Source organism: Microtus oregoni, unplaced genomic scaffold (genome assembly GCF_018167655.1).
Source record: "Microtus oregoni isolate MIOR12 unplaced genomic scaffold, Mior012 000024F_ref0000369, whole genome shotgun sequence".
NCBI lineage: Eukaryota > Metazoa > Chordata > Mammalia > Rodentia > Cricetidae > Microtus > Microtus oregoni.
Window position 1 is genome coordinate 19,548,618 of NW_024543083.1, and position 24,115 is coordinate 19,572,732.

Here is a 24,115-nt window from a genome sequence, read left to right on the forward strand (position 1 = left end):
GTTGACAGTCCTGGAAACCCTCAATGCCTACATTCCGCTCATTTTTCTGTACCTGCATTTTAGAAGCACTAGACTCCATTCCCTTGAGGACTTCCCCAGGGTCACAGCATGCCCTCTTCACACACACACACACACACACACACACACACACACACACACACACGGTGTCCCACAGTGGGTGGTTCTGATTTAAGAAGACTGCACTTGGTTCCCTCTGTGGACTCGCCTGGATGTTGGCTTTGCTCCCGTGTTTTTGCTCGCAGTAAACACTACACAGGTGTGGAGGGCCATTTTCCAGCTCCTTTCCAGCCGTCACAGGGCTGAGCGCAGCTGCCTAGCAACAAGAGACCTGCCACGAACCCTGAAAACATCGAAGAGAAGGATGGAAAAGGGCAGAGTGGGCTTGAATATTACCACATGGAGAGTGGGGGTCAAATCGAGGGTCGGGGCTGGCATTAGTTACTGTGCAAGGCAAAGGGTGTGAAAACACGGATCAAGTTGCAGAAGTGCCTCTCTCATGGAGCCCCGTGTGTCCTCTCCGTGTGTTTGTTCAGCCTTTCCTTCCCTTCACTTTGGAGAGGTTACCCCACCTGCTCACTCTAGCTCAGCCTGATTCTTGTGTGTGTGTGTGTGTGTGTGTGTGTGTGTGTGTGTGTGCGCGCTCACTGCATCCAGACACCTACACAAAGGCTTTCTGCAACCAGATGAATCAGTTTTCTTCATGTCGTCCTTTTCACCCCGAGCTTCCTGTGGCCTCCTTTTGTCATTAGTGACAGAAGCTCTCTGTGTTGCTTCTCATCCCAGGGCCCTACATACCCCCTTGTATTTACAGGAAGGGCAACAGAGATAAAATTCCCACTGCCTGGGAGATGCCTGATGTGTTTGGTCCTAAATTTGGCTGTGAGTTCACTTTTGTTTTACCTTGACTGGGACTCACCTGAGTCCTACCCAACCTCACCCTGGTGAGTACAGGGCTCCAACAAGGAAGAAGAAAGAAATGTGTCGGAAGGCTGCAACACTTCTCCTTACACCTTGGAAGCAAGAGGCATCCTCAGATAGAAGCAGGGATTGCATTGTTTCCTTTCTGTGAAAGTCCTTTGTAAATCTGGACTGGGGCCACAGCCATTTGGTCCCAAAGAAACACACAGAGGCTTATATTAATTATAAACTGTTTGGCCTATTAGCTCAGGCTTATTATTAACTAACTCTTACAACTTAATCCATAACTATTATCTGTTTTAGCCATGCGGCTTGGTACCTTTTCTCAATAAGACATTCGCATCTTGCTTCCTCTGCTTCTGGATGACGGCTGTGTCTCTGCCTTTCCTCTTCCCAGAATTCTCCTAGTTTGCTCACACCACCTATACTTCCTGCTTGTACTGGCCAATCAGTGTTTTATTAAACCAATTCGAGTGAGAAATCTTTACAGTGCACAAAAGCATTATCCCACAGCAGTCTTTCCCAAGCACCTCCTGACATGAGCATCTAGGAGTGGGGTTCAAGCAAAGGCCGTGGAATGTGTAAACAGGCTCTCCATAGGCAGGCTCTACCTACATCCATGGTTTGGAATAAGATACTATTGGGGAAGTGGTCATTTGTGTCAAGGAACAAGTGAGAGATGAGCCAGCTTCTGATACCACCCATGGCCACAGAGTGTGAAGTGGGACCCGGAGACTGCCACAATGGAGGCTTCTCTGCCCTCTATGTGATTCTCTGGAGTTGAAAAGGATCATAGAAGAAGAGAGGAAGAGACTGAGGAAGATAAGAAAAGATTGACAGAATGGCTGTAAAGACCAGGAACACTCTCGGGTGGCTGCAAAGCCATCCTGGGGCCTCTCCTGGGTCTTCACAATCTGAGGATACATTTAGAAAGGTGATACAGCATTCTGGGAGAACCAACTGAATCTAGTGCCAGGGTCGTTAATCAGTGTAGAGCCTGCTTATCAAGGAGGTTGGTGGAAGACAGAACTCACACCTTTCAGCCTTGTGCTTGGAAGGATAGAGACAACCAATGTAGGGAGTAACTTATAAACCAGGAATGTTAATGAGGCAGAGAGGGGGCCAGAGCCACATTCCACACATCCACGCATTTCCCTCCAACTCCAAATGAGAGATCAAAGCCATCGGCTTTCCCCACCCACTTGTGGCAGGAATGGCTCTTATCACTAAGCGTCTACCTGGTCGCGTATGTTAGGCACTTCTCTGTTCAATGATCACATCTGCGATGAGGTGTGACCCCACTCACACCCCAATGTCAGAAGCCCAGGGGGTCGGGAGGCCTCTGTGGAATACCAGAGGACCTGCCCTGGTCCAGAATGTTATGCAGTTCCCTTCAGTGTGCACTGCCAGGGAGGGTCCCATGCTCTTCTACAGGTGCGTTTGCTCGGGTACCGACCAGCAGTCTGCACACAAGTGTGGCATGAGTGTGCATGCCTAACCATGAGCTGCACACAGCCACATTCATTCTGCTCATGATTATGCCCAAATGTTGCTCCAAACCCCATGCACGGCAGGACAAGCTCCTTGAGCAACACAACTTTAACTCTATCCCATGTGTTCATGAACTTCATGGAATCGAACCCGGGGTCCCTCACATGCACACAAGGGAAGTGGAGAATAATGCTGCTTGATTTCAGATGCTGCGATAGGAGTGCCCTGATGCACACAGGAAACTGCTCTGGACCATCTGCCACCCATTTCCATGACGACATTGTTGAGATCTGAGTTGAAGCTGGTCTCACCTCTTTATCTTGGTTGTGTGATACAGCAACATTTGACTTATTTCAGAAATGAACGAAGGACAGGCTAAACGCCTCAGAGGGTAAAGGTGCTTGAGGCTAAGCCTCAAGACCCGAGTTCAATCCTCTGGACCCCCATAGAGGAAGGAGAGAACCAGTTCCTAGGAGTTCACTGATAAAAAAAAAAAAACAACAACAACAAAAAGAAAAGAAAAAGAAAAGGAAGGGATGAAAATGAAACCAGATGAGGTATGTCACCAGGTTCACGGAGCAGCCTTATAGCATGAAAGGCTTGTCTCAGCCAGGTTCGTCAATGTGCCTGAGGCAGCCCCACAGTACGGTTTATGGCCCTCCCACACCCCACTGGCCTTCTAGCGTGGGAGTGTCTAATGCACGCCTCTCTCCAGGGCTGACTGTGTGGTGCTGGAATAACGGTCTTTGTAGACATGGGTCTTGTTGCCTTGGAGTCAGCCCTGCTTTTCAGAGGACGCAGTGCACAGCCAGCTCTGTGCACTCAATATGATGGCTTTATTCCTTTATCCTCTGTGCAGTCTGTGCTTTGCTGCCTGAGCCAGAGCTTGTGTATCAGGTACAGGAACAGCCTGTCTAGCTGGGCTGAAAGGAACAGATGTTCTCTTGTTTAGGCCAAATGAGAGGCCTCTTGAAGCTATGCAGTTTAGATGCAATTACCCCATTCCTAAGGCAATTTGCTCCTTAATCTAATATTCACCAGGGCCACTCTGACCTGTTTCTAGGCAGGAACGGGAAGCTCACGCAGGTACATGGGCTCATCAGGGTGTTTGTTGTTCTGCTGCTCTCCCCCGCTACAGAGGAGACAAGGATGCTCTTGAAAATGGCTGGGAAGTTTTGTGGCGATTCCAAGAGTTGCACGATTTAAAGAAGCAGACAAATGTCGCTACCACCTTCAGCGAGGAAACCGTTAGGAAGCTCAGGATGACACGCCAATTTCCTACAGAGCGAGGCTGGCGTGCAGTGCAGATTGTCCTGTTTCAAAAGGGACAGCATCGGCACTGTGTCAGGGCTGAATCGGGACGGAGGCTTCGGGATGGACTATGCCCATCATGGAAAGGACTGATTTCAAAAAGCATGCAGCAAATATTTACAAAGAAAAAAAAATCAACATTTATCTCATGAGGCATTAAGTACTAGGGAAACTGAATCTTCATATCTTAAAAGACAACTCTCATTAAAGAAATATAGTGACGATATTAGCGTGAACTGTGGGATCATTCAACTACCAATTTATTATTTTTGCCCCATTCAGCAGTAGTGAGAGATTTTTTTTCAGCCATATCAAGAATTTAAATCCTGGATGTTTATACTTTGTGAGAAAATTGTGCATCAAACTACCATTTAATACTTGGTTATTTATTCTTATGATTTGTAAATACTGGTCAGAAAGGAAGTTCTAAGGGACAAAAGTCAGGTGACATTTTAAATACCTTAGGGATGTAACTATATCATTATTCACAGAGAGGCACACATATCTGGAGGGAAGGTTTTTCTGTACATGTGTGTTTGTGAGCATGTGTACACACGTGAGTGAATACCATACGACAAACAAAGAACATGTGCACACATGTATATGAAGACCATAGGACAACCAAAGAACATGTGAACACATGTTTACATATGTGGGTAAAGACCAAACAACCAGAGTCATTGGCTTTTTTCCCACCCGAGACAGGGTCTTTCATGGCCCCAAATCTACAAACAAATTACTCTGTCTAGTCAGCAAGCCCAGGATCCTCCAGTCTCCACCTCTCCACGGCTTGGATTACTAATGTGTATCACACCCAGCATTTTAGAATATGGGTTCCGGATATGGAATTCAGGTCCTCGTGCTTGGGAGACAAGGCTTTAGACTGGTTGAGCTATTCCCCAGCCCTGAAATGGAAGTCTTAATCAAAGGAGGGAAAAAACAAAACAAAACACCATGATTAAAATTGCTGCTAACTAGGTCCTGGCAGAAATTAATATATAAAGGTCTTTGGATGCACAGAAACGTATCTTACCTCTTTGTCAAGCATAGAAGCCTACCCTGTTGCTTCTGTTCCTACAGTATTTCTCTGAATAATTACTCCGAAGACTACTTCTTGGGGTTACAAAATGCAGTGAACTCAGGAGCCCTGTCAGCTGAAAGCTGGGTCTCCACTGGGCCCTCTGGGAGCTAACAAATCCTGTGGAGGTGTGAGTCTTATTGCTTTGGACTAGTGTCTGCTTTCACCGCCATTTGCAGAGAACTGGAGATGTGGAAAGTTAACCAAGGTCAAGTAAGCCCTGTCCGCAGCAAATGCAGACGACATCCTCCCTGGGCAGGGCCAATAAATCCTGTTATCACCAAATAAAATCCTCTAAAAGTTCCATTTTTATTTGAACTGGCAGAGACATCTGACACGTGTCCTCTTTGAAATGGTAAGATGTGCTCCATTTCTGTGTCAGTCACGATTCTGTCCAGCTGAGATCACATCTTAGCAGAACAGCTTGTGGTGAGAGGGACCCAACAAGGGACGGGAGTGATGGTCAGACAGCATCCGGGTCCTCCTGTCTGAACACTCTCTAAGTGCCACAGACAACCTTCTGTTTTGTGCACACCACCCTTCATCACTACACCCCAGATCTATAGAGCAAGGAACTTTCTTAAGTCAAACTAGTTACAGCATTTCATGGCCCCTCATCACATACAACTTGATGTTTCTGCCACCTGTGTCTCCTTCTGGATTACATGCCCCCCATTTCCATTTTCCCCACTCTTCTGCTTCATAAATTCTATACTCTCATAGGTATCACCCTCCTTTTTCCCTACTAGGGTACACGTTCATATTAGCCATGTTTCTTAACACCGCGACAAAATATCTGGACCGAACAAATGAGAGGACAAGGGACGCTGACTGATGTGTGACCTCGGAGGTTCAGTTCATGGTTGCTTGGCCCCGTAGACTTGGGCAGAATGTCACGGCAGCAGAAGTGTGTGGCAGAGAAGGTTCTTCACACAGTGGAAGCCAGGAAGCTGGGAGGTGGGATCCAGGAAGGAGGCCGGGCAAGACAAAGCCCACAAGGACATTCTCCAATGACCTACTTCCTCTAGCTAAGTCCCACCTCCTAGGATTTCCAGATCCTGCCAGAACCTTGTCACTCAACACGTGAGCCTTTAGGAGGACAGTCCGCATCCCAGCTGGGTCAGTGTGCTCCAGCCTCCGCATCCCTGAGTCTCACCTCAGCACCTGAACACACTCAAGGCTGAGGCAGTCACATAGAAACTCATGGCTTATCTCACGCATGGGGGCACGCCAATCATGTCTCATACTTCTGAGAGATACTCTGAATGCCCGTGGGCATTCAGTTAGATCTCCCCAGGGCTCCTCAAAACCATCAAATCTCAAACCCCTGTTCTCCCCACACCCTGGTATTGGCTCCACTTATCACATCTGTCTCCTACCTTCTTCCCTACCTGGAAGCTGATTAGCCTTTCAAGTCTACACAACCTGTGTGTTTATGGCTGCTTCTTCCATACTGACAGCAGTATCAGCCATCCTTAGGAACAACATTCACACTAACTAATAACGCATACAGACATATTTAGGAACAATATCTATACTAATTAATAACACATAAAGCAATAATGGTAATTTCCACACTTTCAGGTCTTCAGAGGCCCTAGGAACAAGATTTAGGGCAAGAATAAAAGATCTTTAAGAAGGAAGTGAAGGGGAGTAATCTCTAAAGTATTACACTTTGCTTGTGTTTATTTATGATTGCTCATTCTCTAGATGGTAAACACTTCGGTGAGTTACATTAAGAAGGTGTATCTGCAGAGCCATTGGGAAGGCTTTGTGTGCTAGATGTCCTGGTTAGTTCTGTTGTCTCCTTGACAAAAGTTAGAGCAATTTTGAGAGGAGAGATCCTCAGACTAAGCAAATGCTTCCACCGCTGCCTGGTGGGCAAGCCTGTAGCACATTTTCTTGATTAATGGTTGATGTGGGAAGGCACAGCTCATTGTAGATGGGCCTGGATGGCCAAGCCGTGGGAACCAAGCCAGCAGGAATAATGCCCTGTGGCTTTGACTTCAGTTCCTACCCCAGATTCCTGCCTTGAGCCCTTGCCCAGACTTCCTTCCCCATGAATCGTGATATGCTAAGTACAATATGAACTAATCCTTTCCCCCTCAAGTTGCTTTTGGTCATGGCATTGTATCCTAGTGATAGAAACCCTAACTAAAACGTGTGAGAATGACCAAGACACACCTATTTTACAGTGCTCTCTGTGTGGAACCCATGAATCATTGCAAGTATGCCATTTTATACATTTCCCTGGCCATGGACATTGGACGCCACAGTGTATGACAAAGGTCAGAGGCATTTTGTTTTAATATTAATTTTATGAGCTTTATTGCTAACCTGATAAATATCTGGGAATTGCGGCAGGCTATTTTCCCTGTGAAGATTTCAGGGTAACACGTAAGAAACATTAGTGACTACCATGGCTTCCTTGGAGGTGTTGCCATGTTCCAGGAGAGGATCCCATGCCCCTGCACATGCAGGCAGCACTGCGTGAGCTCCAGAATGTTTGCAAAATCACAAGAAGTTGGGAGGGGAAAGCATTGGGGAGTGGGGCCAGGGCAGAGCTGGAGGGAAGGGACTGACGGCTGACTTGTTCAAAGCATGTTACATGTTACATACATGTATGAAATTCTCAAACTAATTTTTTAATAAGAGCACAGCCTACTATTTTATTTACTTATAAATTCTGAAAACTCTTAAGATATTTTACATCTTGGGATTCCCTAGGCTGAAGCAGCAGTATGCCATTAATAAGGGAAGGGAAGCGTCCCTGTTGTTAGATTCTATTATGAGCAAGGCAGGGGGCACAGTCTAGCCAAGGTACTCTGCTAGGGAGGTTGGGAAGAGACTCAGAATGCTCACAATTCTGTTTAGATTCTTGCATAGAAGGATACAGTTTTGAACATTTGGTGACCGAAACCCTCAACCCACATTTCTCCACAAATAAATAGGTCACCAGTCACCGGCTTCCTGGACAATATCTAGGCTGCTTAATTTTAACGTAATTAATACCTGTGCAATTTTAAACAAACCCAGTGCTCGCCTCCACTTCCTATCCAAAGCCAATGTCTAGCATTGTCGCCTTATACAATACCAGCTGCTCTATGCTGACTTTTATACAGAGACATAAATCTGTTTAGAAAAAGCTACTGTATATAATCTGAATAATCAGAGCAGTGTAGTGTGCCATTATCCACAGTTCATAAAAGTTACCTTAATACAAATGTCCAAACATAAGCTCCAATATACAGAGGACTTCTGGAAGAGTTGGTTACACAGTCCAGGACCAATGAACAGGTAACAATGTCCATTCAACAGGACCCAGACATCACAGGGATGGGTTAGCAGCCATTAGGATTAACCTCTGTACCAAGTAGCATCTCACTGTTGGGACCAAGCACTGAACAATAAGCAACTTGAGGAAATGAGGGCTTCTTTTGTTTCGGGGTTCAGAGGCGTGTTATCCATCGCGGTAGGAAAGTATGACAGCAGAGCCTACAGTGACAGGTCACACTGCATCCACAGAAGAGAGAGTGAAGAATGACAGACTTACCTGTCCTTCTCTTTTTCCCACTTTGTGTAGTCTAGAACCCTAGCCCACAGGAGGAGATACCTGGATTACATCAAACCCAGCCAAGTTCACAGTCTCTATCTCCACACAACCCTAGCCCACAGGAGGAGATACCTGTGTTCAGGGTGTCCACACTCCGTTCTGGAAATGCTCTCATAGATACTACCAAAAGGTGTATCTCCTGGATTACATCAAACCCAGCCAAGTTCACAGTCTCTATCTCCACACAACCCTAGCCCACAGGAGGAGATACCTGTGTTCAGGGTGTCCACACTCCGTTCTGGAAATGCTCTCATAGATACTACCAAAAGGTGTATCTCCTGGATTACATCAAACCCAGCCAAGTTCACAGTCTCTATCTCCACACAACATACAACTAAAGAGCAAAGGCCAGGCAGTGTCCCTCAGGACAGTGGACACCAGTCCCTGAACCCAGTCATCTAAGGCAGAAAGCAAGGAAGTCCGGCCCTAATGCTGCCCCTGCTTGCATCATGGGAGAGTTTCTACACTTTCCTAAGTCTCTCCAAGGTACAGAGATGGACATGGAAGGTGAGAATGCCCAAGGAGAGGGAGAGAGAGAGAGAGAGAGAGAGAGAGAGAGAGAGAGAGATCCCAGAGTGTCACCTCATGTCCTGAGCAGAAACCTATCAACAGAGGCATCTAAATGAGCTCTCCGAGTCCCACGAAGGATTACAGAAATAGCCGCCAAGAAAGGGAGAACAACGCTGTTCTCATCAACCAGGAACCACAATTCCAGAGTGCCCAAGTTCTGAGTAGAGCAGTCACTGGTTCTGTATGAGGAGAATGAAAGAGTACATCTTCCCTGACAGCTTCTCTCCCTCTGTGTGACAACGCCAGGGATGGCTCAAGCACCCACAGGCTCACACAACAATGCCAGTCATGGCCCGAGCACCCACAGGCTCCCGTGACAATGCCAGTGATGGCTCAAGCACCCACAGGCTCCCGTGACAACGCCAGGGATGGCTCAAGCACCCACAGGCTCCCGTGACAACGCCAGGGATGGCTCAAGCACCCACAGGCTCACACAACAACGCCAGGGATGGCTCAAGCACCCACAGGCTCAAACAACAATGCCAGTCATGGCCCGAGCACCCACAGGCTCGTGTTTGAAAATTTGTTCCACCTGCTGGTGCTATTTTGTAAGCACTGTGACCATTAAGGGGTTGGGACCTAACTGAAGGAAGTGGGTTCTAGGCGCCATGTCTGAGGGCTTGGGGCCTATCCCTACTTCCAGACCCTGAAGTCTTCGCTTCCTGTTCCAGTAAGAAGTGAGGAGGTGAGTCTCCCGGCAGCATGCTAGCCTTGCTGGGGGACTGCTGCCCACATTTCCCATCATGCTGGATGGTGGTGCCCCTGTAACCACGAGCCAAAACAAATCCTTCCTGCCTCCAGCTGCTTCTTGTCAGGTACTGGTCACCGTGACTAGAAAAGTTAACTAACAGAAAGTGAAAAGCTCCAAAATGACAACCTGTTTAATTGTATACTTCCTTAACTAAACTATACAAGACCTGGAGAGATAGAACAGAATCAACCTCCCCCCCACCCCCAAAATCTTAGCATCTAAAAGCCTGTTCCAAATGCACATCCCTGAAAAGAAAACCAAACCAAACCAAACCAAAACATTTAAACCTCTGAGAAAATTATCCACTAATACCAACCCAGAACTGACACAGATAAGGAAATTCCTAAGTTAGGAGACCCTGCAAGGAACAGAAACCACAATAAAAACATAAAGAATTAATAAAAGGTCTGTCTTGAGCTTATACAAATGAAAACTCTAAAAACTGGAAGCAGGAAAAAGAAACCATAGATTGCTTTAGTTCAGAAATGGTTAGTCTTTTTGAAGATTGTCATGGACACTAGGGAAAGAAGGAACCCAAAGAAGACAGTGAGAACTCTAGGGGCTTGAGGAGAGGAGCACGTGAGGTCATGCGTGCACTGTAACCTTTAACGGGAGTGTAGAGGAGAGGAAAGGGAAAAAAAGTATTGATAAGATTGCTTTGAATTTGTAAGACCCCAAACATCAAAGATCTGAAAAAGCAAGCATGTGGGACCCAGGGAGAACTCCACTCAAAGGCATCACGAGCAAGTTGCTCAAATAAATAGAGAAAACATCTTCAAAGCGCTCAGAACTGAAAGGCATGTTGTGTCCAGAAGAGTGGAGTCACGGAGCACAGGCTATTCTCGTCTTGGGAAAAGGCAAGGGTGAACATGAACACCTTAAAAATGAGAGAAGAAAAATGTCAACTTTAAGTGGCTAATTTTGTAAGACATCTATTTGAACTGAAGAGGAGGCTGAACAACTAGCGCCAGCTGTGCCCCAGTGATGCCGCGTCCATGAAGGGTCTCCTACCACCACAACCTACTGAGCTCCTGGAGAGGAATGTGAGCCAGGGGGCCATGAGGCTCTGGCCAATCTCTGGAACTCTGGCTCGGCTTTGCTGTGGCATGACTGCTCTAAGAAACACTCATACAAATAAGTAAATAAACACGATACAGGACGCCAACACCTGCAGCTTGAAGGTCAGCCCATGAGTTCTCACCGTCTCACCAGGGACTTCCTGTCTCCAGGTCTGCCTGTCTTGCCCTACAGCCTGCAGGCTGGGGTTTCCCGCTCCTTTCCTAGCCTGCATCTGTGTGTTGCAGGTTGAGAAGAAAAGAAAACATCAATGTTCCAGGCCCCAGCCTGTATGACCACTCCTTCTGTGGGAGGGAAGGTTCCACTCTCGGACAGGGCTCAACATCTACTTTCTGAGGGACGTGTGTGACAGTTCCACACCAGGGCACAGCAGTTGTGGGTCCTGATCCTTGAGGCTGAAGCAGAGACTTCCTGGGAGCATTTACTCTAGTGTCTACACCGGGTCATTGCTGCTTAGATCGTTGGACACAGGATACTGGGTCAATGACGAACTGACCCTCAATTCCGTGCTGTTTAACCAAACAGGAAGAAATCTGCCTTGGATACTTAGGTTGAAACAGAAGAAAGGATCAACATTGCTAGCCAGACACCCACCTCATGATGGAAGACACAGAGTTAAACAAACCCACAGGAAGCAGGAAAGAGATATTGAAGTCTGAGAGGTTAATGGCATGGCTTTGAACAGTTATTTGACAGGAAACAATAGAGATAATATCAAGGTCTGTTTCTTGGAATAAATGCACACACGGATGGCAAAGAAGTAAAACAGGCCACACTGACGTGGATATTTAGAAGCTGCCTGGCTGAAGCATTATGACTTTTCCCTCAGGCTCACAGGGACCCAAAGGCAGAACGAGGGCCTGGCAACTCTGTCTTCGCTGCATGGTAAGGACTGCTGGAGCAATTGTCTCATGAGAACCAGCTTGTCCCCTTGACCAATAGGGACGTCCTCGGACACTGTACAGGACTGGAGCTGAGACAGTGGCCAACCACACCATGCCTTGACAAAAATGGCTTCACAATGCTTGTGCATCAGCCCTTTGCACACTTCCTCTTCTGTTTCAAACCAAACTTCATGTCAGTCACCAGAAAAGTAATGCGAGGTCACTAGGTTGCTCCTATTTGATCCTCTTTCCAACGTCCTCTGTGTGGCGGGGTGCCAGCCAACCCAGTTTATTGGGGTTTCTTCCCTAAATGGCTCAATTCCCACATCAGGCATTAAATACAGGGTATCACCACACACCCTACAGACAGGAAAAGGATGGTAAGGGGAGATTCTGGATAAAAAGAACACATGACAATACGGTTAAGAGATTAGTTCCTCAGAAATCACAAACGCAGGCATAGTGGTTTATTCCTTCAATCCTGGCATTGGGAACTACAGGCAGGAGGATCGTCAAGTGTCCTACCCTAAGCCAAGAAGCTGCCCCTGATAGTGGTTGATAGAGGCCCGGTCAAGGTTTTCTTCAGCTGAGTGATGCTAGCCATATCAGCTGCAGGGCAAAACCATGACCAGGCATAATTGGCCAACATAAATCAGACTCCCATTTTTTTGGTGTGTGTATGTATTATAATTTTCTTTTGTTTGTTTTCTTAAAAGATTGAGAGAATAAAACACAAAGAAGTTGGGTAGGTAGGGAGGTGGGGGAAGATGTGGGATGAATTGGGGGATGATAAAAAATATGATAAAATATAAAAACATGAACTTCTCAAAAGACAAGTAGAAACACACACACACACACACACACACACACACACAGAGAGAGAGAGAGAGAGAGAGAGAGAGAGATATGAAATTCCCCCACAGATTTGTCTACAACCAATCTGATGGAGGCCATTCCTCAACTGAAGTTGAGAAACAAAACCCTTTTTCAGTTTTTTTTTTTGTGTCAAGTTGACAAAACCCAGATAGCACAAAAACTACAAACGACCAAAATAACCATGAAGAAACAGCTTGAAATACAAGAATAAACTGAATCCATACTGAATGACCTTCCAGATAAATCTGCAGGTCTGAACAACTTCAGTAGCAAATTCTCCCAAACATTTAAGAAGAATTAGCACATACTATTTTCTCCAACACTTAAACAACACTCAGTGTTTTCTCTAACCCTGAAGATAGGACACTTTGTTGGAGGAACTATTTGACAGAGAAATAACCAACACAAATAGACCATCAGAAAACTCACAACTTTACTGGTTAATGAACCCAATACATTAGGCAAGATGTTGGAACAAAAAGTTCAGCAAAGACAAGTGGATGGTAACTGAGTCCATGGCAGATGTGAAATGACCTTAGAGATTAGGGAAATACAAAGTAAGTCACAAGACAATAGTGTGTCCCTTAGTATATCCAGATGAAGACTAACTCATCTTTTTGGCTGCTAGAAGCTGCCCATATAGTTGGAAGAGCAAAATTCTTTGTCTTTTGTCTCCTAAAAAGAACAAGTTGGAATGGGAAAAGACCCTTTCCAAAGACAGAGATCTAATGTTGGGCTGTACAAGTTAACCATGCCCAGCAAGTAAGCACCAGATACCTGGAGAGCATAGAGGAGACCTACTTTAGTGGGGTGACATTATCCTAAGGGCTGAGTGAAAACAGGAGAAGAGCCGAGTGCCAGCATTCACCTCTGTGCCTCCTGACCCCAGACAAAAGGTGACCAGCTGCCACACATGCCCACTTCTGTGCCTTCCCTGTGACTATGGACCACAGCCCCAGGACGGCCAAATAAATCCTTGCTCCCATACGCTGTCTTTGTTAGGTATTTGGTCACAGCAATGAGAAAAATAATCCACACATTTGGGATGTTATTGAGAGTGTTTCTTCATGGGAACCATACCCAAAGCATGATCAAAGATTAGAAGTGAACATGCAGCTGAGTGTTGCCAAGCTCTGAGATGTGTAATTCAAGGGTGGGAACACACTTACTGTAAGGATGTTGGTTTGACAGTGGAGTATGTTTGGTTTGGAAAAGGATTATTCTAGATGTGTGCCTGCCCCAAACACAACTCAATGGATTCATTTTTTCCTATATAATTTTTAAAAGATTCTTCTTGGTAATTTAATAAATGTTAGACTTGAAACAAAATGCAGGCTATAATTAATGAAAACAACTCAGCAAAGGCATGATTTTGTCTTCCTGTATTGTTAGATCACGACTTTACCTCTGAGCAATCAATGGCATATTCTCTTCTCTCGTCTTGCGAGGGCCTCATAGAAGTTCCTTCAAAACAAAGCAGACAACTTTCATCCACGCTTCCTCTGATGGGTGAGGCTTGCGAGTGGGACTTAAATATCGAGTGTCATGAGTGTCACATCAGGAAAAGGTCACACTGGTCCTCTCCCCAGCCGCTCACCGTGTATCGCTGCCACCATTTCCTCCTGATTCCTCCCTCCCTCCATGCAGTCTTCATTTCCAGGGCTCTCCTTAGTAAGGTGCATCTTCCTATAAATGCCATTGTTTTGACTATATTAAAAGCTCCTTTATAGCTTAAGTTATTAAATGTTTGATTGTTGTGGATTCAAGTTCTACATAGTTCTAAATAATTTAGTCATACGTGGGAGATCTTTGAATAAAGACAAAAGTTTAGAAATATAATAATTTTATCTTGAAACAATATGTTTGTGTAAGACTGTGGATTTCTTGACAAGAACATAAAGTACTTCTATTCTAAAATTAAATACTCCTAAAAGTGGGTGGTATTCATTTCTATAATATAAATATTTACCAACTGAGCTGTCACGGAAGTAAGATCTTTGGCTTAAGAGGTGGGGACTCTCAGGAGAAGAGCAGAGCTGCATTTTGTGTGTTTCCTGTAAAGTGTGCCAGGTCTACTTGCATCTTTTTTTCTAACTTAAAAATAGCTTTTACATAAACATGAGATCAATACAATTGTCTCTTGTGATGTGATGGTTTTATTGTGAAAAATATTCTAGCTGCACAATTAATCTCTAACTTCACAGTATTGAGAGAATGTATTTAGTTCACTATGCATATCAAAAACCCATGAAAGAAACAGAAAATACAGCCTCCCTTTCCATATAATAAAGAAGTATGAATTCGTCCTGTTTAGTTACTACGTGAGCAGAAATCAGCCTCAGAGAATGGGTTCAGGGTATTTGCTTGAAAATGGGAATATCGCTAAATAAACTACAGACACGATAGCCCGGAACATACATCCAATGAATGCTACAGAAAAAGGGTTAGGACCAAAGCAAAAGCTGTAAGCTGCTCAGGCAATAATGAGTCTGTCGTCATTAGGAACTTTGCTGTGCGGTATCAGTAAGTATTGAGTTTCAAACACAGATACAGAGCTCACAAGGAAACAGCGTAGAAAATTACATCAGGTTCTCAAGTGTAGACCAAGCCACAGGGATTTGCTGTTAACCATCTGGTGACGGAATCGAGTGGCCCTTTCGTGCTGGGAATGGGAAGAATCTAGTAGAGACATAAGATGAGACCTCAGCCCTACACTTGGCCAAGATGCCGAGCCCCCTCAGACTGAGTCAAAGACAAACAGGAATGGGAACTCAGAGACAAGAACTCAGGCACCTGATAACCAGGTTTGGGATTTCAGTTCCTTTGAGACTGAGTACCTCTGCCATTTTTAAAGCACATTAGTCTTTGAATTGTTAAACAGGGGATTTCTGGGAGACTTCATTTTCTTGTCAGAACCCCTTTTTCCTCTCATTTTAACATTTGCATTTATTTGGGGTGCAGAGTCCCTAATGAACTACATCAGGCGTCTCTGGAGAAGGTTGAAGAGGAATGACAGGTGTTTACAGCCTTGAGATTAATTCAGTGATGAACTGTTGACCACTCAAGGACTAGAGTGCAAAACCAACATTGTTTTTCTATTTTCCCAGAAGCCCTGGACTACTCAGGATGGATGGACGGTAACTAGAAGATTACTATTATTTAGAACAAAACACACAGCAATTACATTTATTTATTTCCTTTGTGAGTATATATGTGTGACCTGTACATGTTGTACACATGGAAGTGTGGGTGCACTTGCCTGTGCACGCATGCGTGAAGGTCAGAGGTCAATTTCGGGCACCTTTCTCCACTGTTCCTCACCTTTTACTTTCAGATAAATTCTTTTGATGACTGAGAGTTCATAGCTCCTCTAGAGTGGCTTGTCAGTGAGTCCCGGATCTCCCCATGTTTTCCCTCTTTCCATAGAACAGGGGTTACGGATATGTTTCCACACCCAGCTTTTAATGTGGGTGCTGTAGATCCAAACCTGTTCTTATGCTTTTACAGAAGGCACCTCACCCACCGAACCATCTCTCCAGCAAAATACTACCAAGGCAACTTCAAATCAATGGCTTCCTTTGATTATTATGTTTCTGGCTGTATCAGGGGCTGAGCCTGCGGCCTAGGCTATGCTAGGCAACTTCTCTAATGCTGAGCTTCAGCTCTGGCCTTAAGGACAATGAGTAGTTACATAATACTGATTATCTGCATACTATCAATATTTATATACCGTCAATAATGAAGGGCTCCTCCGTGGAACACAGTGACCATGACCACAAGGCTACAGCTCGTGGTGACTCTAAGTCACAATGACTTTCTGACTCACTAAGAGTCTGGACAAGGTAAGAGTGAATGAATTAGTGATGAAGAAATGAATGATGAATAAATGAGTGAGCACTGTCCCAGCGGGGTGATAAAACTTGAAAGAGTAGAAGTTGGGGTCAGCGCCAGGCTGTTAGAGTGAGCATTGAAGGCACTCATCATGGGCTCAGCTACAGCGCGGCGGCAGATCATCTGCAGGGCAAGCCAAAGCCTGACTCCAGCTCCGCAAAACAAGCAGCCACCATCGCTGATCACCATCTATATATACTTTATAAAGGACACACACACACATATTATACTATATATACATACATACATACATACATACATACACTTTATGAAGGGGGGCCCACACACCACATATATACTATATATATACTTTATAAAGGGGGATACACACACATATATATTTTACAATATATAAATATATATTATAAATGGACACTTTCCACAATTCTGTCTGGCAATTTGGGGTTAGCTGCCTTAGGCCAGGTTCACACTTCCTGCCTGTGTCAGGGTACTGAACACCCACTCTACTGTTTCCTTCCACACAGCCTGTGCCATAGCTGAGCAGGCCACACGGCTTTTGAGTCTTCAATGCCTACTGCTGGGGCCTCCAGAGACAAGCTCTGCAGACTGCTGAAGCAGAGTATAGAGGAGCTGCTACCCCACAGTCCACCGAGCAGCGACCTGAGTTATAAATAAAGACACACTCGATGAGACTTATGTCGAATGACTTTCCAACTGTTACATAAGCTTCTCTCTTGGTTTATATCTCATCAAAGAAATTAAAGGTCTCCTTATTCCTAATTACACTAAATCTTACATAAGTACAACAGATTTGGAAAAACGAATACAGTCAGATTTGGCAAAACTGCCTTGTAAGAAAATGTATCATCGGCCAATCAAAACTTTCAGAAGCTTTAATACCCCCTGACCTTATAAATCTCATTTCTATTAAAGAGGTGTTGAAAGGGGCTGGTATCTTCAGCCTGCCACAAGGACACTTTGAGATGGTTGGCTAGCTGTCGCCCTTGGCTTTGAATCCCATCGACTCATGTTTTCTCTCAGCCCTGTCCCCACACCCTATTCACCATCGCGGCTGTTTCCTTTACAGCGTCGCCTTCCATCAGCCCATGTGGCGTAGACGAGCTGAATGATTTGGGCTCTTCCCAGGCGGGATTTCTCCCAGTGCTGATCTGACACAGTTCTGAGTACTCCCCAGGCCAAGCTGAACACAGTCATCCCGGGGCTCTTGCCGGACAAATCTTTCTGTCGTTTCCAAATACAGTCATCTCGTTAAGCATCAGCCTCTCTTCAGTGTCAGTGTCTTCCACTCACATAAACCACCCCTTACAGGAGCCTGCCACCCCACCACCTGGACTCATACTCCAAAAGATTCTGATCCCAGAAGAGGACAGAAACCGAGAAGAAGAAAGAGAAGAGAGAAAAGGATGTCACAGTACACTATAAAATGATGTGGAACACAGCAGCAGGCAGAGTATTAAATAAATCACTGAGAAAAATGGCCAGGCCAGACAAGGTAAGTTCCTTAAAGACTTCTCAAAATTCTCTCTCTCTCTCTCTCTCTCTCTCTCTCTCTCTCTCTCTCTCTCTCTGTGTGTGTGTGTGTGTGTGTGCATGTGTGTGTGTGTGTGTGTGTGTGTGCATGTGTGTGTGTGTTCTTCCATGTTCTTTTGGGTATATATGAGTATGTGAGTGTGTAGGTCAGAGATCATCCTTGGATGTCATACCCCAGGAAACATTTGAGACAGCTTCTCACTAAACCCCATGTTCTCTAAGTGGGCTAGTTACATTAGCTGTCAAACACCAGGAATCTGCATGTCTCTCCCTCCCCAGCTCCCCAGAGCAGGGACACAGCATGGCCTACTGTTCCCAGCTCTTTTCCTTGGGTTCTGGGATTGAACTCAGGTTCTCATGTTTGCATGGCTCTTTTAGGGAGGTGGCGTGACCTTTGATAATTCCTTCCTCCTCCTCTACAATTTCATCAGCACTTGGTAGTATGATGTTTTCTGACATATGGAGGGAACTGTATAAACTGGAGAGCGAAGAAAATCATGTCAGTTCACATGAGGTCTGGCTGTGGAGGGCTTTCCTTTATTCTGTATTCCTCCCGTCTCCCTTAAAAGGGCATAGCAGCTTGTCCCAACGTGGCCACATCAGTAGCTCCTATTCTACTGGCTGCAACCATTGTGCCTCACAGAATAGAAGGAGAACTTGCTATGTTTAATCGTTTTTTCTTGTCCCTTGGGAGCTTTTTATCAGGTAAGATATGTGGGCTACTTGGCCAGAGAGACTGCCCATAGTGAGACAACAAGGTGTGGAATATTCCTTTACACTGTGTGAACATATGTCTCTGTGATTGGGTTAATAAAGAGGCCGACTGGCCAATAGCTGGACAGGATAAGGTTAGGCGGGAGAACCAGACTAAGGACCCTGGGAAGAAGGGCAGAGTCCGAGGAGTTCACCAGAGGACTCAGGAGATACAAGATGAAAGAGACATAACACTACATGGGAGCTTGTAGATTAAGGAACATGGGTTTTTGGTTTTTGACAATTAGGGTAAGTTGGTTGTGAGCAGAAAAGAAATATTTTATGCCACAAGAAGAATACAAGAAGGTCCGCTTTGCACAGGAAAGATATAAGCTGCTATCTGGAATTTCACCAGCAAATGTTTTTCTATTAAATTCTACCTCCAGGATTTAGTTTTTATAGTGGCATTTCCTTGCCTGGGGTCATTCCAGGGTGCAGGTGAGCTTTTGAATATGCATGGGATATTGCATCAAGGCAGCTCACTGACAGCAGGGTTCTGATTGCATTTTCATCAAGTTCCACTGAGATTGGTAATCTCTCTGTAGATCAATGTTTTTGTCAAATTCAGAGAGATGGTGACACACTTCTATTGAAATAAGTTAATAATGCCATTTGTGCGTAGCTACTGAAAACAAAGACGAGAAAATCACATCCCTTTCAGATAAGAAAATGTTACAAGGAATACACAGATTAACTCATAAAGATGCTCCACACCCAAACTCTTTATTTATGAGAAATGCAAAAGTATTGTTATTATCCTTACTATGCAGAATTTTTACTCTAAATTGAGCATCAGTTAATTGCCTATGCCATGTCTTGCCTGAAGACATTTATTTATTAGTGTGTGTGTTAGGAATTGAACCTGGAGCCTTACTCATGCTAGGCAAATACCATTAAGTCATGTGTCTGGATCCTGAAGATACTTATTTAGTGTCTACAAAGCTTGTCAATAAGAGAAGTCCCGGCTGAGAAGCCATTATCTTAAGAGAAGTATAGACTTAAAACCTGTACTTAATTGCATAGTCTATTTTTATTAAGGTGGCTTTGACAGAGAGATACGCAAATACAAAAGGCAAAATGAAGTAAACTTCCAATCGTAGTGAGTATAATCTGTGTGTGTGTGGTGTGTGCATTCCACACACACAGAGTCAGTCACCCACCCTCCCTGTTCTACAGAGACACGGCAATTCAGATGTCTGCTTGTTGTGATATTCATTAGGAAGAAAAGGAAAGTCACCTGGAGAATCTCTGAGGGCTCCCTCACCACAGACTTGATTGATACCATGCTCCTGAGATAGCCTCACTAAACCAACAAGTGAATGCTAGGAATGTGCTGTTTCTGTTGGTAGACGAATCCCGTCTCTTGGGCCACAGAGTATCTCAAACTTAGAGGGAGGCTCCCTAGGAAGCTTGGCAAATTGGTGTTTGGATTTGATGGCAAATCATTCAGCTGGAGGTTTTATGTTTTTTGTACTACTTTTTTTTTTTTTTTTTGTTTTTTTTAAGGAACTGGCATTTCAAGGAAGACATCAAAACAAAACAGTTTCCCCAAGAGATTACATCAGGGTTTTCAAAGCACTGTCTGCCCTTCTCCAGCCTCAATGGTTCTGGGCAGCTGTTGGATACACCCATTCATAGAATTCCCCTAAGCCACAGAAGATGAGGAGCCCGAAGCTCAGATGTGCTGTACTAGGGATTCAGTCACGCATGCACAGGAGATGCTTCAGAGCTAAGAACAGACCAAATTCTAATCCATCCAGAGCTCGAGAACCGACCAAATTCTAATCTATCTAGACCCATGGCCTTGACTTCCCGCATCCATAGGTCAGGATAGGCCATTCAGCCTTTGGTGTTGAACCATGGATACAACCCAAAGAACCCTTGGGTTCTGCCCTATGCTGGCTCCCATTCTGAAGGTTTAGGGTACATTTGGGGATCTCTTAGTTTTAAACTTACATGTGGATACTCCGGTTTTTCTTCAGATAGTATAAATCTTTCACCTTTTAAAAAACTTACCTGTGGGCAGGTTTACAACTCATTCACCCAAAGACCACTTGTACAGGAGGGCTGACCTCTAACAAGCCAATTATAATGCATAAAAATGTAGAGCCATTCTAAAGCTCTATATCCCTGAAGACTGATTTGATTTCTACTTAGGAAATAGGCAAAAGGGGCGAAGAGATATCCTAATGAACAATAATCAATAATGTGCCCCACCGCTCTTGTCCAAGCCCCATGAAGTTCACTGCTATATCCAAGCTTAATTCCCAATTTTGTAATTATTCCCTGTAAATTATAAGACAGTCTATAAATATAGTCATAAGCATTATTATTTCCCTTACCAAGACTAATAATACTCACTTCACCTGAAAGCCAGCTCTGCATGGCCTCCCTCCTGAGCTTCAGTGACAGATAGTACATATTCAAATACAAACTCTGTCTGTTGCTTAGCTGAGCATGCGCGTGTCTGCCTACTAGGCTGCGGGTATCTTCAATCCAAGATAAAGTCATAGCAAAGCAGTAGACCACATGCTAGACCAAGCAAAAGCCCATTAGCATACATCTGTAAGCTAAATTAATATTCATTAGCTACTCTCTTTAAAGTAGATTCATTTGGATTATTGATTTTCTGAAAATCAGACAAAGGTTTATGGTTATGTAAAAACATTATGGATATATGGGTTGGGGAAGATGGTTGGTTGGTTCAGCTCTTGCCTCTTATATTAGTTACTCTTCTGCTGCTATTATAAAATGGGTCTAGAAGGTTAGATGTCTATAGTGATGGGGAAGCCATGGTAACAGAAGAAGAAAGCTGAGAGACCAGATCCAACTACACAGAAGGAAGAGAGAGCAAACTGGACTGGGGAGAGGTTATAAACCCTCAAAGCCCACCCCTAGTGACACACTTCCTCCAGAAAGGCCACACCTCCTAAAGGCTTCATAACCTCCCTCAACAGTACCGTAGATTAGAGACCAGCTGCTGAGATACACGAGGCTGTGGGGGACATTTCTTGTTCAAGTGCCATCCCCTTCAAGCATGAGAACCTGACTTCAGGTTACTGGCATCCATGAGGAAAAGCCAGACAACCTACAATCCTAACGCCGGGGAAGCAGGAACAGAGGTACCCCTGGGAGCTTGCTGGCCAGATAGCCAGTCTTTCCAAATTGGTGTGTTCCATGTTCAATGTGACACCCTGTCTCAAAAAGAAAGATTGGAAAGTGATGGAAGGAAGACACTAGATGTCAGTCTGTGCCTTACACACACACACACACACACACACACACACACACACACACATGTAAGTAGACATATGCTCCCCTTGACACACATACACAAAGACCACATGTAGTACTTATGAGCAAATACATAGCCCTAAACCTGGCGCAGCTTTGTGGAAGTTGTGAAGACTCCGGGGAAGTTTGCTGTGTGCAAGTGGGCTCATCCCTGCAGACACAAGGTTCTGTTTCCCAACATTCCCCTCGTCAGTGCACTGCTAAGGCACATAGTGTGTCTGAGTTTAAATGATCTAATGTCGGGTTCAGCAAACTTCTCAGTAGGGCCAAATAATAAAAATACCTTACCTATATTTTGTACTGTGTTTACCATTTCTGTGACCATTACAATGAAGAAATGGCCACAAACAGCATATGAGCAAATGCTCCCACTACATTCCAGCAAACCTCTGTTTACACAAAAGAGGAGTAATTGTTCCACCGGTGTTGTTTGGTAACCTTCCCCTAAATTGTACTTCTTTATACGAGATAAAGGAAAAAATAGCCACATTTATACCAATCATAGTAATGAACCTTATGAAAATATTATATACCACAATTTTATAAATCTCTATGTTCACGGATAGCCACATACGAGGGGACCATATGGTTTCCAAAGTCCTGTCCTCGGTGCGTTTGGTGACTTTTTACATAAGCTCTCTCAGTCTTCACTGCCTGCCACACTGTCTTGTTTTCCCATGATAGCAGAACCACGGAAAGCTATGCTCGAAAAAAAACGGAAAGGACTGTTAAAATGGCATCAGCGTGGCATCTCATAACGGCTCCAGACTGACCTGGCCAGGAAGTCCTCAAAGGAAGGACGCACTGGGTACCCATAGCGGAACAGTTTCACCAGCCCCAGGACACCGAGGTACTGTAGCTGGGCAGACACGTAGAAGTGATCAAACACACCAGGCAACTGGGAGGTGTTGGGCTTGATGCAATGGATGAAGTGTGGACTGCCCCTCTGCAGCTTCCCAGTGATGTCTGCCAGAGATTTCTGCGGAAAGAGAAGAACAGGGCTGACTCCCATGAGAGAGACGGTGGGCGGGAATACAGCACAGTCTCAACAGGGGGCTCTGTATGCAATCCACAGCATAGCTGTGTATATGCATTGGTTCAGCACGCGTATCTTATGTGTGTGTGTGTGCTCGTGTGTGTGCATATGTGTGCATATGTGTGTGGCCTTTCTTCAAGGTGTTAGAAAGAGAAAACAAACTGCAACATTAACACATCACAGTTGAAACAAACATGGAGCTTTCGAATTTGAACGTCACTGACCGTGAGCTGTGACGCAGTGGTGACCGGGTCTCCGCGTTCCAGTCTTTGTAGGAAAGTTGAAGATCCCTTCTTTTTTAATAACTGTGTTGGGGGATGACAAGGAAGACAGATTTATCATATTAGCTTCTGGTTTAAAAAGAAAAAATTAAGCTTTATGCTCACATTAATACACTTATAGACAAATACATAAACCAGAGGTCATAAAAGTCAGGACCTTCGGTGATGTTACCTCAAGTTTGGGAAATGGGCACCTTGTGGGTAAGGTCACAGTCACGGCTCCTAACATTTCACCCTCAGGGGTTCTGCCAAAACCACCAGTGCCTGCCCCATCTTAGTTTCAGATCCCTCCAGTGCCCTGGCTTTTCACAAGTTGCTCAGATTAGTTGTGAAACAGTTTATTTTAGGGCAAAAAAAGATGCCGCTTTGCTATAATTTTGCTCTTAGAGTTGTTACTTTGCTCTCTTAACTTTAAAACAATTATCATTACACGTTTGTGTGGGTTTGATGCATTCTTGAGATTCTCCCCCCTCCTTTATTTCTTCTTCTCAGTTGCTAAAAGGGATGTGTTTGTAAGGTGCTTATCCCTGGAAACTGGCAGAAGGCCGTGTTCTTCAATAAATAATAAAACCAGCTTTTAAAAGAAAAACATCATATGTAGCAAAGATTAAGTGATAATGGAAAAACATTTAAAAGACAGCGAAAGTGGTGCTGCTGAGTGAGGAGATAAAGGGCAGGGGTAATTAATTAAATCCCACCAGGGGTTGGAAGATGACACATTACATTTCAAAGAACCACAAGGGTGTAGACTAACATAA

The 24,115-nt window shown here is 44.6% G+C and overlaps 1 protein-coding gene across 2 annotated transcripts in view; it reads right to left on the reverse strand.

The window, feature by feature from the left end:
* The window catches only part of Myo16 (myosin XVI), a 427,263-nt gene that overhangs the window by 95,574 nt on the left and 307,574 nt on the right, over window positions 1-24,115 (reverse strand). For both annotated transcript variants that reach the window (XM_041673988.1, XM_041673987.1), the window contains exons 26-27: window positions 23,301-23,381; window positions 22,814-23,019 (exon numbers count right to left, since the gene is read on the reverse strand). In XM_041673988.1, the coding sequence (XP_041529922.1) occupies window positions 22,814-23,019; window positions 23,301-23,381 (287 nt within the window). The remainder of the gene's footprint in view (window positions 1-22,813; window positions 23,020-23,300; window positions 23,382-24,115) is intronic.